The 14,521-nt window shown below is 47.9% G+C and overlaps 1 protein-coding gene across 2 annotated transcripts in view; it reads right to left on the bottom strand.

Moving 5' to 3' along the window:
- Window positions 1-14,521, bottom strand: part of CLUH (CLUH binding protein of NUMT mRNA) — an 82,980-nt gene that overhangs the window by 48,161 nt on the left and 20,298 nt on the right. Inside the window, exon 1 of one of the 2 annotated variants that reach the window (XM_035139028.3) lies at window positions 7,209-8,919. The exons of the other annotated variant lie outside the window; for it this stretch is intronic. Coding sequence (XP_034994919.3) covers window positions 7,209-7,998 — 790 coding nt within the window. The 5' untranslated portion in view covers window positions 7,999-8,919. Of the gene's footprint in view, window positions 1-7,208; window positions 8,920-14,521 lie in introns of those variants that run through there. 2 annotated transcript variants of the gene reach the window in all.

Raw genomic sequence — 14,521 nt, 5'->3', positions numbered from 1 at the left:
GTGATGGGCCAATACACAACATCAAAACCTTTGGGCTTCCCACTAGGGCAACTGGTTGGCGACCGAGATCAGGATGCTGAACCAGATGGGCCTTTAAGTCTGATCCATAAAGGCTATACTCATGTTGCAACACAATTCTGCCCTCTTACATTCTACAGCAACTTGGGGCTACCACTGAGAAGTCCCTGCCTTCTGCAAATGCCGGCTCAACTTTTGAAGACAACAGATAATCATTTGGGAAAGGGGTTGAGGGCAGCACACATGATTTGGATGCTGAAGGTTCCAGATTCAACCCCCTAGCACAGGCATCCCCAAACTTCAGCCCTCCAGATGTTTTGGACTACAATTCCCATCATCCCTGACCACTGGTCCTGTTAGCTAGGGATCATGGGAGTTGTAGGCCAAAACATCTGGAGGGCCGCAGTTTGGTGATGCCTGCCCTAGCAGGTCTGCAAAAGATGCCAGTCAAATCCTGTTTTAGTTACAATCAAGGAGATTCTGAAGAAGCTCCTGCAGCCAATCGGAAGCTGTGGAAGCCCCGGCGGTCTTTCGGCCTCCAAAAGAATGTTTGAAAACCAGAACACTCACTTCTGGCTTTCGATCGTTCAGGAGCCAAAATGTTTGGAAACTAGGCTGATCAAAAACCAAGGTACGACTATTTGGAGTGCGACACAATCGGTCGTTTGCTGCCCTGGAGACTTAAATAGGATGACAGAGGGCATGCAGAGGTCTTCAATAAATAAGATAACAAAGGAAGGGGGATTTTATGTGGGTAAAAAGGCATGCGGCACTCCTAGCCTCAAAAACCGCCGGTGCTCTTAATCTAGGGTGGTGCGGCAGACCAGCTGCTGTCTCTTTGCCAAAAAGGACAAACACCATCAATCCAGAAATTGCAACACAGCAAGATCAAAGGGCAATCATATGAAGGGGGGGGCACCTTTGTCCTATAAGTTTGGGAAGGGAGAGGGAAGAGCAGGAGAGACGGAAGAACGGCTTGCAAGGCAACATCCTTCCCAGAGATCTCTCTCAGCCCCCTACCCCTTAAAATGAACAAACTCGAGACCCTGAATAATGTTCCTTCATTCCAGGACCGTTTCCTACAGAGAGAGGTTTCAGACGATGTGGAAACACTGCGAACTTTTGCATAATAGCATTCCCGCACACGGGTTGGAATACTTAAAAATCCGTTGCACAACCGATTTCCACAGCTATCCTATCACATCCCGAGGGTTTAGAGGCATAAGGACCCCCTCTGCATGCCCATTTCAGCTCTGCTCAGTTTCTCAATCTTCCAACCTTCTCTTTAGTTCCCCACGTCTGGTTGTGACTTTCTAAAAAAAAAGTTCCCTTGGAAATTAACCAGCATCTTAGCACCAAGTCATCCCAACACAGGCAACGAGCAATTTACGCGCAATCCAATCAGCGTGCTACCATGCACACGCGCATCGCCGCAACCCGGAAGTGGCCGGAAGAGAGGAGGTGGAATAGGCTTGCATACATCAATGCATGCAGGGCTCAGGAACATAACCACTGCACGCAAAGGTTGTTGCCTGCCTACAACTTTCCGCAAAACCATTTCCCTTAACATAATGCATTTGTGTTGATTTCAGTAGTTGTACCTTGGACTTCCGGAACGGGTTCTGTTCGACTTCCGTTTGACTTCCAAAATGTTCGGAAACCAAAACGCGGCTTCCGATTGGCTGCAGGAAGCTCCTGCAGCCCATCAGAAGCTGCATCGGACATTCGGGTTCCAAAGAATGTTCGCAAACTGGAACACTCACTTCCGAGTTTGCAGCGTTTGGGATCCGAGGTACGACTGATAGTTGGGTGTGTTGATTTCAGCAATGCATGCATTTCCACCTGTGTTGTACCACAACAGATGCATTTTTGTACACACTGGCAGGAGAACAGCATTTGCAAAATTCATAGGAGCATGATTCTCTAAGGGCGACTTTGGTTTCACAAATCGTTTCAGCCAGCATGAGTTAGGTAGGCTCACCTTTCATTGTGAACTGAACCGATTTCTTCTCCATCCCAGCGTGGTGGATGGTGGTGGGGGATAGTAGACACACAGCGAGAAATGCGAGCTCAAGTGAGCATAAACACATGAAATTGCCTTGTTCAAAGCTTGAACTTTGTCCATTTTGGTCTTTCTCCCTCCCTCTCTCCTCCTCCTCCTCCGATTCTTTCAGCTGAAAGCCCCATGGACGGAACCAGGGAACTATTGCATGCAGAAAAGTATCTGCTCTCTCACCAAGCCAGTGGTTCTCGAATTTTTCTCTCTGCAGAAACATTTCAGTGGCTGAATGCCAAGCCTCACAAGGGGGTGGAGGGGAGAAGACATGCAGATCTTCTATGGGTGGCATGCGGGCAATGCCATAGAATCATGAAATTGGTGTTGAAGAACTACACCTCCCACCATCCCTGGCTACTGGCTTGCTTGCCGGGGCTGGTGGGACATGTAGTTCAGCAACCTCTGGAAGGCCAGGGGGTTTCCCGCAGCGCTCACGACGCAGCCACGGCGCCGGCACACTTCCCAGAGGTTCCACATGGGGCGGGAAGAAGAAGACGACGGCTATAAGTGCTGGAAAAATATGCAAAAACGGCAGCCATCACTTGATAGCCCGAATGTACGCAATGCTCCCAGAGCACAAGTTTCCACAGTCCTGGCTCTCTGCAAAACCCACCCATCAAGACATCTACTTCTTCTGGTCAGATGCAGCAGTCTCTCTAAGAACTTGTGTTTAAACAGAAATATCCCCAATTGGATTATCCGTGTTTAAGAGATTAACCCGTCTGTGTGCCAGCCACGCAGGTGTTAAGTTTCTTTTCAGTTTTGTTTTAAAGAGACACGCAGGTCTTTCACCTTGAAGATCAAGAGGTTGCTACACTGGTGCAAGGGCTGGCGCTGCTTAAGTTCAGCAGGAAGCAGCAGCAAGTGTGCTTGGCAGCCGAAACCTAGTTTCAAATGCGGCCCTCTCGGAGAAAGCCCCCCCCCCATGTGGTCCTCTGAACGTTGCTGGACTGCGGGGATTTCTCTGCACCCCAGAGAAGAGTTGGGGATTTGTGGGAGTTGGCAACACCCAGACAGACACAGGTTTTCTGGATCGCCGATTCTCAACATCACCTGCTGATGCAACTCCCAAGAATTTTGGCAAAAAATGTTTCTGCATCTCGGATGGAAGCTCATTCAAAATTCCTCATCTGACTCTTCCATTAGCTGGGATGGCTCAGTCGGTTGAGCACGAGACTGAATCTCAGGGTCATGTGTTCAAGCCCCACACTGGAGAAGAAGATTCCTGCATTGCAACTCTATGCTTCCATGATATAACACTGGTCCTAAAGGATCTACATTGGCTCCCGATACATTTCCAAGCACAATTCAAAGTGTTGGTGCTGACCTTTAAAGCCCTAAACGGCCTTGGCCCATTATACCCGAAGGAGCGTCTCCACCACCATCGTTCAGCCCGGACACTGGGGTCCAGCGCCGAGGGCCTCCTGGCGGTTCCCTCACTGCGAGAAGCAAAGTTACAGGGAACCAGGCAGAGGGCCTTTTCGGTAGTGGCACCTGCCCTGTGGAACGCCCTGCCATCATAGAATCATAGAGTTGGAAGAGACCACAAGGGCCATCCAGTCCAACCCCCTGCCAAGCAGGAAACACCATCAAAGCATTCTTGACATATGCCTGTCAAGGCTCTGCTTAAAGACCTCCAAAGAAGGAGACTCCACCACACTCCTTGGCAGCAAATTCCACTGCCGAACAGCTCTTACTGTCAGGAAGTTCTTCCTAATGTTTAGGTGGAATCTTCTTTCTTGAAGTTTGAATCCATTGCTCCGTGCCCGCTTCTCTGGAGCAGCAGAAAACAACCTTTCTCCCTCCTCCATATGACATCCTTTCATATATTTGAACATGGCTATCATATCACCCCTTAACCTTCTCTTCTCCAGGCTAAACATACCCAGCTCCCTAAGCCAGTGGTTCCCAACAGGTGGTCCGGGGACCCCCAGGGGTCCGCAAGCTATGCCAGAGGGGTCCTCAGGATCCTATTAGAATAAAAAATATATTAAATATATTTCATATGATAACAGATTTTTTGTTTTACCCGCTTCCTGCATGAGCAGAGTCTAGCGCAAAACTAGAATTAGATAGAGGCAGTAGTTCTGCTGTATGCCGCAAGGACTACAAGAAACTTGGAGATAAGGCAATGAAAAAGATCCTTCCATTTGCAACCACATATCGGTGTGAGCAAGCATTTTCTTCCATGTGTTTCATGAAAAACAAATATAGGAATCGGCTCGACATGCAGTCGGATTTCAGAGTGAAAGTTTCAAGTTTGGAACCTAATATTTCAGAAATAATGGACTCAAAGGACAGATTTAACTCATCTCATTAAGAACTGAAAATTAAAACTAACTGTATACTGATGGAGTACTCTGTTGTAACTGTAAAAAACATATAAATATAAAATATAAAAAGACTCTTAATTTGGCTCTCACTTTTTAATTTTGGGATTAGGAATTAATGGGGGTCCTTGTCACAATAGCGGCTCGATGAGGGGTCCTTGAGAAAATTTTGTTGGGAACCCCTGCCCTAAGCTGTTCCTCATAAGGCATCGTTTCCAGGCCTTTGACCATTTTGGTTGCCCTCTTCTGGACACGTTCCAGCTTGTCAGTATCCTTCTTGAACTGTGGTGCCCAGAACTGGACACAGTACTCCAGGTGAGGTCTGACCAGAGCAGAATACAGTGGTACTATTACTTCCCTAGATCTAGATGCCATACTCCTATTGATGCAGCCCAGATGTCAAAGAGATAAACAACTACCTGACTTCTAAGATGTTTTACTGTGTTTTTAATATTCTGCTGGGAGCTGCCCAGAGTGGCTGGGGCAACCCAGTCAGATGGGTGGAATAAAAACAACAACAACAACTCCGGTGGTAGGCGAGAAGAAGAGGCAGATTACAGGACCCAAGTGGTCCAGGCTTTAGCCCAGGGCTGCCAAGGTTAGAACCTTCTTCTCAGTTGGTTAGAGTGTGGTGCTGACAACACCACGGTCGCAGGTTCAATCTCCGTATGGGACAGCTGCACATTCCTGCATTGCAAGGGGGTTGAACTAGATGAACCTCAGGGTCCTTTTCCAACTCTACAATTCTATGAAATGCTGGGTGGAAAGGCTGAACCAAAGACACACACAACAGACGGCTTCTGCGCTTCCACAATGTTGTTTCCCCCCCAAACACATGACTTTCCCCCCTCCTGCCAGGAGGAAAACGTTAAAACTACCACACCGGCACGAGGTCAAGGTTCCAAGTCCTCTTGTTGGCTTGATGTTTGATCTCCAGGCACGGCCTGCTTTTCTACGGAAGCCGTTCTTCTCCGTCGCAACCGTCAAAAAGGCATTTGAATGGCACTCCGCACGGCAAGGCTTGCGGCTGGCCTTTCTGCATTAAACATTAACCCCTGTTCCCTGAAAGCATGCGCAGGTAATCAACATACATGGTGCGTGTGCGTCTCTACTGGAAATTCCAGGTTTACAATATATAAGGTACATGCTGACAAGCTTTAGAAGCACACGCAAACAGAGAGCCTAAACCAGGCTTTGCCCATTGTGGCACCCTCCAAATGTTCCGGATTACACTTCCCAGCAGGCCCAGCCAGCACAGCCTGAAGGGAGTTGCGGTCCAAACTATCTAGAAGCCACCAGGGCTGGTGAAGAGCAGCCACAGTCCACCCCAAACACACCCTTAGCTTCACCATAGTTGAATAATTTGAAAGCTGGCGGGTCCTCTACGGCTGCCATTACTACGCTTATACCTCAGCTCTCCTCCAAAGAGCAAGAGGCGGCATGCGTGGTACTCCCCCTCTCCGCTTGCTCCTCACAACAACCCTGCAAGGTAGGGTTAAGTTGATGTGAGCATGGCTGGTCCAAGAGCCCCCAGCGAGCAGTCAGACCCCGGTCTCCCCGAGTCCTAGTCCAAAACTCTAACCAGTGCACCACGCTGCATAATCGTTGCAGCACACATGCTCCAGGCTTCAATGGAAAGGGTTGCAGAAAGAGTGGACGAAGGTGGGGTTCTGCCCTGATGCATGGAGCAAGACCACTGGGCCTTTGGGGCCTGACCGGCAGAAGCTGCCCAAGGCCTCTCCCCAGCTGAGTTACCTGTGGTCCTTTTAACAGGCAGTGCCAGAGATCGAACTCTGAACCACTCCATGCTCAAGAAACCATGTTCTCTACTCACAAAGGGACTGGGGGGGGTAGGGGAGAGAGAAATAATAATAATAAAAAAGACTGCCATGTGTTGTTGCCATCGTTTCTGGCAGCACTTCAAGCCTAAAACTAGACTGGATGGCTTTTCTGTTTTTTGTTTTGGCAGTGGGGTGGAGTTTAATACAAAACTACCTGGGTTTCACAATGGCCAAGTCAAGAGCAACTCCACTCTTGAGTCCAGAGGGGAATAATGTGGCTAGGAGCAGCCTTTGAGTTCTGTCAGAAATCATTCCCCCATTTCTCCCTGGCTGGCCTTCCATGTCAACTTCCTCTTCCTTCACATGCCTTAAAATCGCAAGCAGAGCCTTGTGCCCGAAACCGGTTTCAAGCCCAGATTGTGATTATCGGGTTTCATGATTTCTGACCTGGCAATATATTGCGAATCACGATGTGTGTGTCTGTGTGTGTGCTTTGCAAAAATCACAATGTGGGGGAAACCGTGAAGCCAGCCAATGCCTCTACATGGCTCCATTCTTATTTCACACACTATCAGTATACAGCCGTACCTTGCTTCTCGAACGTCTTGGTGCTCGTACGTTTTGGCTGCCGAACGCCGAAAACTCAGAAGTGTTTCGACTTCCGAACGTCTGACGTGGCTTCTGCTTGAGTGCAGGAAGCTCCTGCAGCCAATCGGAAGCCACACCTTGGTTTTGGAATGGTTTCGGGAGTCAAACGGACTCCCGGAATGGATTAAGTCCGAGAAAGAAGGTTCCACTGTATTGCGATGTTTAGCTGGTGAAAGATCACGAAGTGGAAAACCCAATATTGCCCAACTCTAGCCTCACTTGATGCTACAAACAGACTAGGCCCCCGTCAGGGCAAACAGGATATATACCCCAAGGTGGGTAGTAGAAATCACCCCAAGACAAATGCCCTTTTACTCCTCCTCTGGTTGTATCGTGGACCAGCTTCCCCTTCAAGTGCAAGGCCAAACTCTCTACCTGCGTCCCTCTTAGCATCCACAACTCCTTCCACGCTTTTAACTTCCTGTGGCTCATACGAAGAAGCCTGGAGGACAACCGAGCTCTTCTCTCCCGATGGACAAAGCGCAGGCTTCTCCGACGGCGCGCTGCCCCTTGAGGGACCACCAGAATCGAAGGCAGAAGAGACTTGGCGACTGCAAGCTGCCAAGCCAGTATCAGCTGACGTGGGCCCCAGAGCCACGTTCTGGCTCGCCGCCACGGTTCCTTGGCACTGGTGCAGCCCAGAAGCTGGTGTCCCGTGCCTGGCATCTGCTCCACTGCCCGGACTGCCTTCCAGCTGGTTTGATTGAAAGCTTACACCTCCAAGAACCTTGTGGGCCTTGGAAGCTCGACCAAGCAGCCAAGAATAGTTTGCAGGCCGTGATGATTCTCGCTCAAGGTCGGCAGGAAGGGCATGAACCAGACAAGATCTCGGTGCATGCTGCAGCAAGCCGGGAGCCACGAGTGTCAGACACTTGAAGCAAGCCTTGGTGGGCTCTTCCACTCTCTTCCCCTCGATTAAGCCGCTGGGCAGCTCTGCCCCACTCTGCAGGTTCTCATGCGACACGCTGCTCATGACAATATCCGGGTACGGCTCAGAGCCCTCGGAGATGACCAGCATGGCTTGGATTTCCTGGGCACCCTCTAGAGCCACGGCAGCTGGCCCAGGCAAGAGGGGGGATCTCTCGTCCAATAAGCCCTCCACACGGACCTGGAAGATGAGATTGGAGATGCAGCGGCAGCAGCTGGCAAAGAGGCCGTTCCCCATGATCCCCTGGTCAGGGGGTACGTGTTAAAAACCAGCACGGGACTCCCGTCACATCCAAAGGCAAAGGCGCAATCTATGGGCAGAGCGACGCTCTACGGAAATTCACGGTCTGGATGGCAAAATGCTTTCCAAAGGGGCACATCCTATTTTCGCAGAAGGTGGACCAAAGTAGTTTTTAATCAGGGAGAGCACATGGAGAGCACCTCGATGAATCGCAGCGACACAGAGTTTTTCATGGGTGGTTTCTCTTTGGGGAAAAAAAAAAGTAACATCACCAACATCTGACAGACAGCATTTCCGCGGTCAACATTCTCCTGGGGTTCCCGCCAGCAGCCTTCATTTTCTGCAAAACCAAACGCTAACCGTGTGTTGCCAGGGAAGACTGCAATCAAGGCGCGAAGGGTTTTCTTCCGTATTTCCCTGGAGAACAAAGTTCTAGCAGAGAGTGCTTCTTTTCCACCCTCAACTCTGCAAGAAGACTGAAAGCAGGACAGTGTTGGCTCCCAAGCCAAGTTATAAATAGAGCCCGGGCTCCGTACCAACACAACCTGGGACTGCAGCTAAAGGGTTTTGCCCTTGTCAAGCATACAAACAAATGGGGGGGGGGGCTGAATGGCAGAGCCAAGGCCGGTTACTATAGCACGTTGAGACTTCCACACAGATATCCATACTAAATAGAGACCAACAGAAGAACAATTATGGGGCAGAAAGTAGGTCTGGGGCCCAGTTCTTATTGAGGTAGCAAAAAAAAAAAAGTATCTGGGTCTGGACTGGAGAAACAAGAAGGCAGCGCTTTCCAGGCCATCCTGAACCCATCGCAGGCAGCGCTGTTTCCGTTTTGCTGCGTATCGTCCTCCGCCCAAACAGATATTGTTTGTCTTGCTTGTCTGAGGGGGCCGTCGCCATTAAATTACATATTCCACACTCTACTCATTTCTCTTCTGAACACGGGAGGAAGAAGAAATCACCAGCAGTTTCTAGACCAGTTTCTGGTTTTGTTGGCATTCTCCAACTTCCCTAGTCTGGAATCCTCAATGCTTCAGGCAGCACATTAAGGACTCACACTGCGGTGTGTGTGTGTGTGTGTGTGTGTGTGTGTGTGTGTGTGTGTGTGTGTGGACTAGATGACCCTGGGGCTCCCTTCCAACTCAACAATTCTGTGATTCTATGATTCACGTGATGGAATGCTCTCTTTCTCACCCCCCCCCCCCGAAATATTCCAAGTAATTCTCCTATCTGGGATGGTCGTCCTCTTCCACCAAGCGCGCAGCTTCGGGAGGGACGCACATGGAGCGGTGAGGGAGGAAGGGGACACCCGCCTAGCCAGCCAGATCAGCCGGATCAACCCTGGCGATCAATGACAGATGTCGCAGCCAGATCGCCCATAAAATTTCAGGACAGAGCCAAAGGTGATCCAGTGCTACCATTTGCTGTACCCTCCCAAGTAGTGATACCCTTCTTTTATCTAATAATTTTTATAATGGTTAAAGTTTATATTTATTGCTTATATTTTTAAACCACTGAGCCTAGGGCTTGGTGATCAGAAGGTCAGCGGTTCAAATCCCTGTGGCGGGGTGAGCTCCCGTTGCTCGGTCCCAGCTCCTGCCAACCTAGCAGTTCGAAAGCACATCAAAATGCAAGTAGATAAATAGGAACCGCTACAGCGGGAAGGTAAACGGCGTTTCTGTGTGCTGCTCTGGTTCGCCAGAAGTGGCTTTGTCATGCTGGCCACATGACCTGGAAACTATACGCCGGCTCCCTCGGCCAATAATGCGAGATGAGCGCGCAACCCCAGAGTCGGTCACGACTGGACCTACTGATCAGGGGTCCCTTTACCTTTACGTATATATGTGTATGCTGGTCGAGAACCGTAACAATAACTAACTAGCTAACTCCCAAATAATAATAATTCTCTGCGCAGGAAAAGGTGCACCCGAAGCCTTTCCTGAACATAGCAAACATAGCAAAAGTGTTGCTGGATCAAGACCCAAGAGGGGAGGAACTACAGCTCAGTGAGTTGGAAACCCTAGAAAGATGTTGGCAGTCACTGCAGACAATACTAAGCGAGAATTTATTTATTTCTTACATTTATACAGCACCTTTATCTTCCAAGGAGCTCAAGGTGGTGTACGTGGTTCCTTCCCACCCACCCCTTTCATCCTCGCAACAACCCTGTGAGGTAGGTTAGGCTAAGAGAAGGTGACTGACTCCAAGGTCACCCAGTGAGCTTCATGGCTGAGTGGGGATTCGAACCCCGGTCTCCCAGGTCCTAGACTAACACTATATCCATAACGCCACACTGGTGCAGATGGAGCAATGGTCTGACTCGGTACACATAAAACACACACACAAACACTTTTCTGACTCGGTATAGTTCAGCTTCTCACGTTCCTAGTTGGCATTACCAATTGCAAATATGAAAACGGGATGTAACAGCTATTCTGGATCAGTCAACACCGAGAACAAGTACAGCCACCCCCACCCCCCAATTGAAACAGGAGCTAAAAGTATTAGTTTTAAGTTTTTATTTTAAGGTACTTAATTACCGCTTAATCACGAGCATTTCTACGCACCGTGCAGAGGACAAAACAAACATTCATCATAAAACTGAACTTAAACTCGGACGCTACCTTAAAACGCCTGTGGAAATACGGGCATTCGTTGTGCGCCTGAAGTTCAGCAGGGAGGGTGCCTGTCTTCTAATACAATCTGGTGGCGGAGAGTTCCACAGGTCTAGGGCCCACAACACTGAATGCATGCATGCCTCCTAGGCATTATAAGCCTTGAATCAAAGCTGTGGGGGAACCACCACACCAGGGTGGATAAAAATCAATGATTAAAAAATTATAATAATTGGATTTTTATTTAAATTGGATTTTTTTAAAATAAAATGCTTTTTGAGGAAAATATATTACCATCCAAAGGTTATTCCATCATGAAATAAAGATTGGTTTTTTTAATTATGTAGAATAAGGTTGTATATGTTTAATTTTTGGGGTAAATGAATTCCATTAATCCATTCACAATGTCATGCTCTTCCAGAGGTTTTTGTAAGATTATTGGGCAGTTTCTCTGCCTACAAGATATTATCACAGATGCTTGGTTTACTTTTGCAGTTCTCAAAACTGAATTTGACTCAACAGAGATCACATGCCTCTTCTTCCCAGCAAAAATGTTATAACATGAACAGAGTGGAGAAAAATACCTTAATCCTATTGTTCTACAAACCTATGAATACAGAAACAACCCCTTCAGTGCTAAGTTTCAAGAAGTTCAGTGAAAAGAATAGAAACTATATTTTTCTGATTGTTTGGAGTGGACAGTATTTAAGTTTTTCATGTGTAGGCTGGGCTGACAGTCTAAGTTTCTTAAAATATATATTTTTTGTTTTTGTTTAGCCAAATTAGTTAACAAACATGGATGTTTGTTTAAGCAAATAAAATATGCTGTAATGTTATTGTCTCAGTTGTATAAATCTATTTAAATTGTTACTATTAAGGTAATGTTTATTTTTCTCCTTCCTAAGTACAACAGTAAAGTCTTCCAAATATGAATGATTAACCTATTAAACTGGAGATAAAAAACTAATATGAAAAGTTGTTATTCTAAAAATCTTCATCTACTTGCCTATTAAAGTTATACCAGCAATAATTAGTCTTTATGTAGAAAACTATGATTTAAATCAAGCCTTACTGACTAGTGATTTAAATCGTGATTTAAATCAGTTTGATTTAAATCAAATCCACCCTGGTCGCCGATCAACATTGGAGGCAACCCCACATTCCCAGGACTGACAAGCAAGATTAGCAGGAGACAGAAACGCTTAAAAACTTGGGAGAGTTGAGCGGGGAATACTTTACTACTACTTTAAAAGGGGGGAGTATAGAGAAAGAGAAAGAAAAAAAGAGTTAACTGGGAATCGGCTCATCCACGCTGGCACTTCTTGGCAAGAAGTTTGGTTCTCATGCTCCGAAGAACAATGGCGGCTTTGCAGTCTTCCTAGGAAAGGTTTCTTAATAGGCATTATCTGGGCCTCGACAGGGAAGAAAGCTCCATGTTGGCACCCCCAACCAGCAGCCACTAGAGACGTCGGAGAACGCTGACGAAAAAGGGAGCAGAAATGGCCCGTACTTATTTGTCCAGAACAGAAACAACCCAGCAATTGCAGGTGGGATTCTATGTTGCCGCTGTTGTGCTCAGTCAGCAAATGGTACACGATCGATTACACACCCACACCCACCTCCCATTTGAATTGTGCAGCCTTTGAACCAAAATCAGTGGGGTGGAATGATGCAATCTTCCTCGTTAATTATGTTAAGTTATGTAACCCCGCTGCAGCGGACAGAAGGACGAGCAACGTGGTTTTCGGCAGAAGGTGATCTGCAGGGGAAGAGAAACAGCACCGCATGCGGCAAATACAGAAAACGACGCCTTCTTAGTTACCTAGGAACCATGCATTCAGTTCATGAGCGTACTAGGAAAGTCTACAAAAACACTTGCCCCATAAGAACAATAAACATTGTTGAGTTGCTGGCTGCTCTTGCAGTACATATGGTGGAGAGCAGGGCAGAAGACAGGGGGGTGATCACAGGTTCAATCCCAGCCATTTGCCCGAAACCTTGTTGTGGACAATGCTGAGCTACATATTTATTTGTTGAATAAAATTTATACACTGCTTGATTGGGGTTTCACCCCCCTTTAAAAAACTCCGCCTCAGAGCGATTTAGAGAAAGATAAAACTATTAAATCAAGAGAGATTTGCAACCCTACTTTAAAGCATACAGAAGTTGAAATACTACATAGGTTAAAAGGACCTCAGCTTTCCAAAGCGCCTGGGTAGGCATTTCTAAGCAGGAATGTTCTCAGCAGGCACCGGAAAGAGAACATCGAGGGCTCGACCTCAAGAGGCAGGGAGTCCCAAAGGGCAAGCGCTGCCGTGTTCTTACAACTGAGGAAGGGGCCTCATGCTTCACCTGTGGTGGTGCCAATTCCGCTGATCAAAGCGGTCTAGTGGGCCCATGAAGGGTAAGGCAAACTCGTAAGTGAACTGTAATAACCAGGTATAAGTAGGGCAAACTACCGGTATACTATGCGAACTAACCTATGCTAACTATACTAGGGAGTGGGTGGCGCTGTGGTCTAAAACACTGAGCCTCTTGGGCTTGCCGATCAGAAGGTTGGCAGTTCGAATCCCCACGACAGGGTGAGCTCCCGTTGCTCTGCCCCAGCTCCTACCAACCTAACACTTTGAAAGTATGCCAGTGCAAGTAGATAAATAGGTACCACTGTGGCAGGAAGCTAAACAGCATTTTTGTGCGCTCCGGCTTTCATCATGGTGTTCCGTTGCACCAGAAGCGGTTTAGTCATGCTGGCCACATGACCCGGAAAGCTGTCTGTGTACAAACGCCGGCTCCCTCAGCCTGAACACGAGCTGAGCGCCGCAACCCCATTTGACTGGACTTGACCGTCCAGGGGTCCTTTACTTATTATTAACTATACTGACCAGCTTCCTATTAAACCCTGAGCACTGACATGGAATTTAATATTGATTTCACATGGGTAGTATGTAGCTGGGCCCTACAAGGCATGGTTGCTAAACTTATCGGCAAACTACCACTGGCGGTCAGGGTGCCACAAACTTTGGCCAGGCGCAGACTGGTCTCAGTGGCCCACTTTTCCCAAGCACTTACTGAACACACACACACACACACACACACACACACACACACACACACACACAAAAGACCTAATGCTTTTTGCTGAGCGGGCTGATTTGAAGCCCGTCTCATTCCTCAGCACTAGAGAAGCAGAAAAACCAGTGTTACTGGTCACCCCAGATGGCTCATGAGACTGGTCAGGGTGGGGGATGGAGAACAGAAAACAGGGAAGTCATCTCCCGTAACTGGATCTCTCTCTCTTCTGGGCTGGTCAAAGGCAGCCTCCTTCCTTGCAAGGTAATAAGTGCAATTTTGCGTTACGCAATTTAAAAAAACAAAAAACATGTAGTTGCACATTCCGACAACTTAAAAGGATCTCCGCGCATACATGTACGGGTAAGGAGGGTGGTTCCCACGGAGATATACCAGGCCGCTGAAGAATTAAGCCAGCCATTCAACGCCAAATTATTAAAATGGGAGGGTTGAGCCAGTCATAGATTCAAATGTGACCCAGCACAGCAACCATACCCCCAGTCCTGCAGCAAAACAACCCTACCTCCTGGAAGAACAATTCAGAAAATATAGCGCCCCCCCCCGTGCTCTGCACAGTGCACAACAAAGCCCCGCCTACATCCCACGATGCAAAATTAGCTCCACCCACTTTTGAGTCACGAGAGGGCCTCTTTACACGGGCACCCAAGAACGCAGAGAGGGTCTGTAGGGGAAGAATCTTCAGCACCTCACTAACACTATGGTTCCCAGAAATCTTTTTTTGGGGGGTGGGGGTATGTGTGGAAGGAGCAATGGCCATGCCCCAAGAGCAATGTTCAATTTGCTGTGTAGATTTCAGGACACCGGTGTTAGAA

This window comes from Zootoca vivipara, chromosome 14, assembly GCF_965207765.1.
Source record: "Zootoca vivipara chromosome 14, rZooViv2.hap1.1, whole genome shotgun sequence".
Taxonomy (NCBI): domain Eukaryota; kingdom Metazoa; phylum Chordata; class Lepidosauria; order Squamata; family Lacertidae; genus Zootoca; species Zootoca vivipara.
This window is presented reverse-complemented; position numbering and strand designations above follow the sequence as displayed.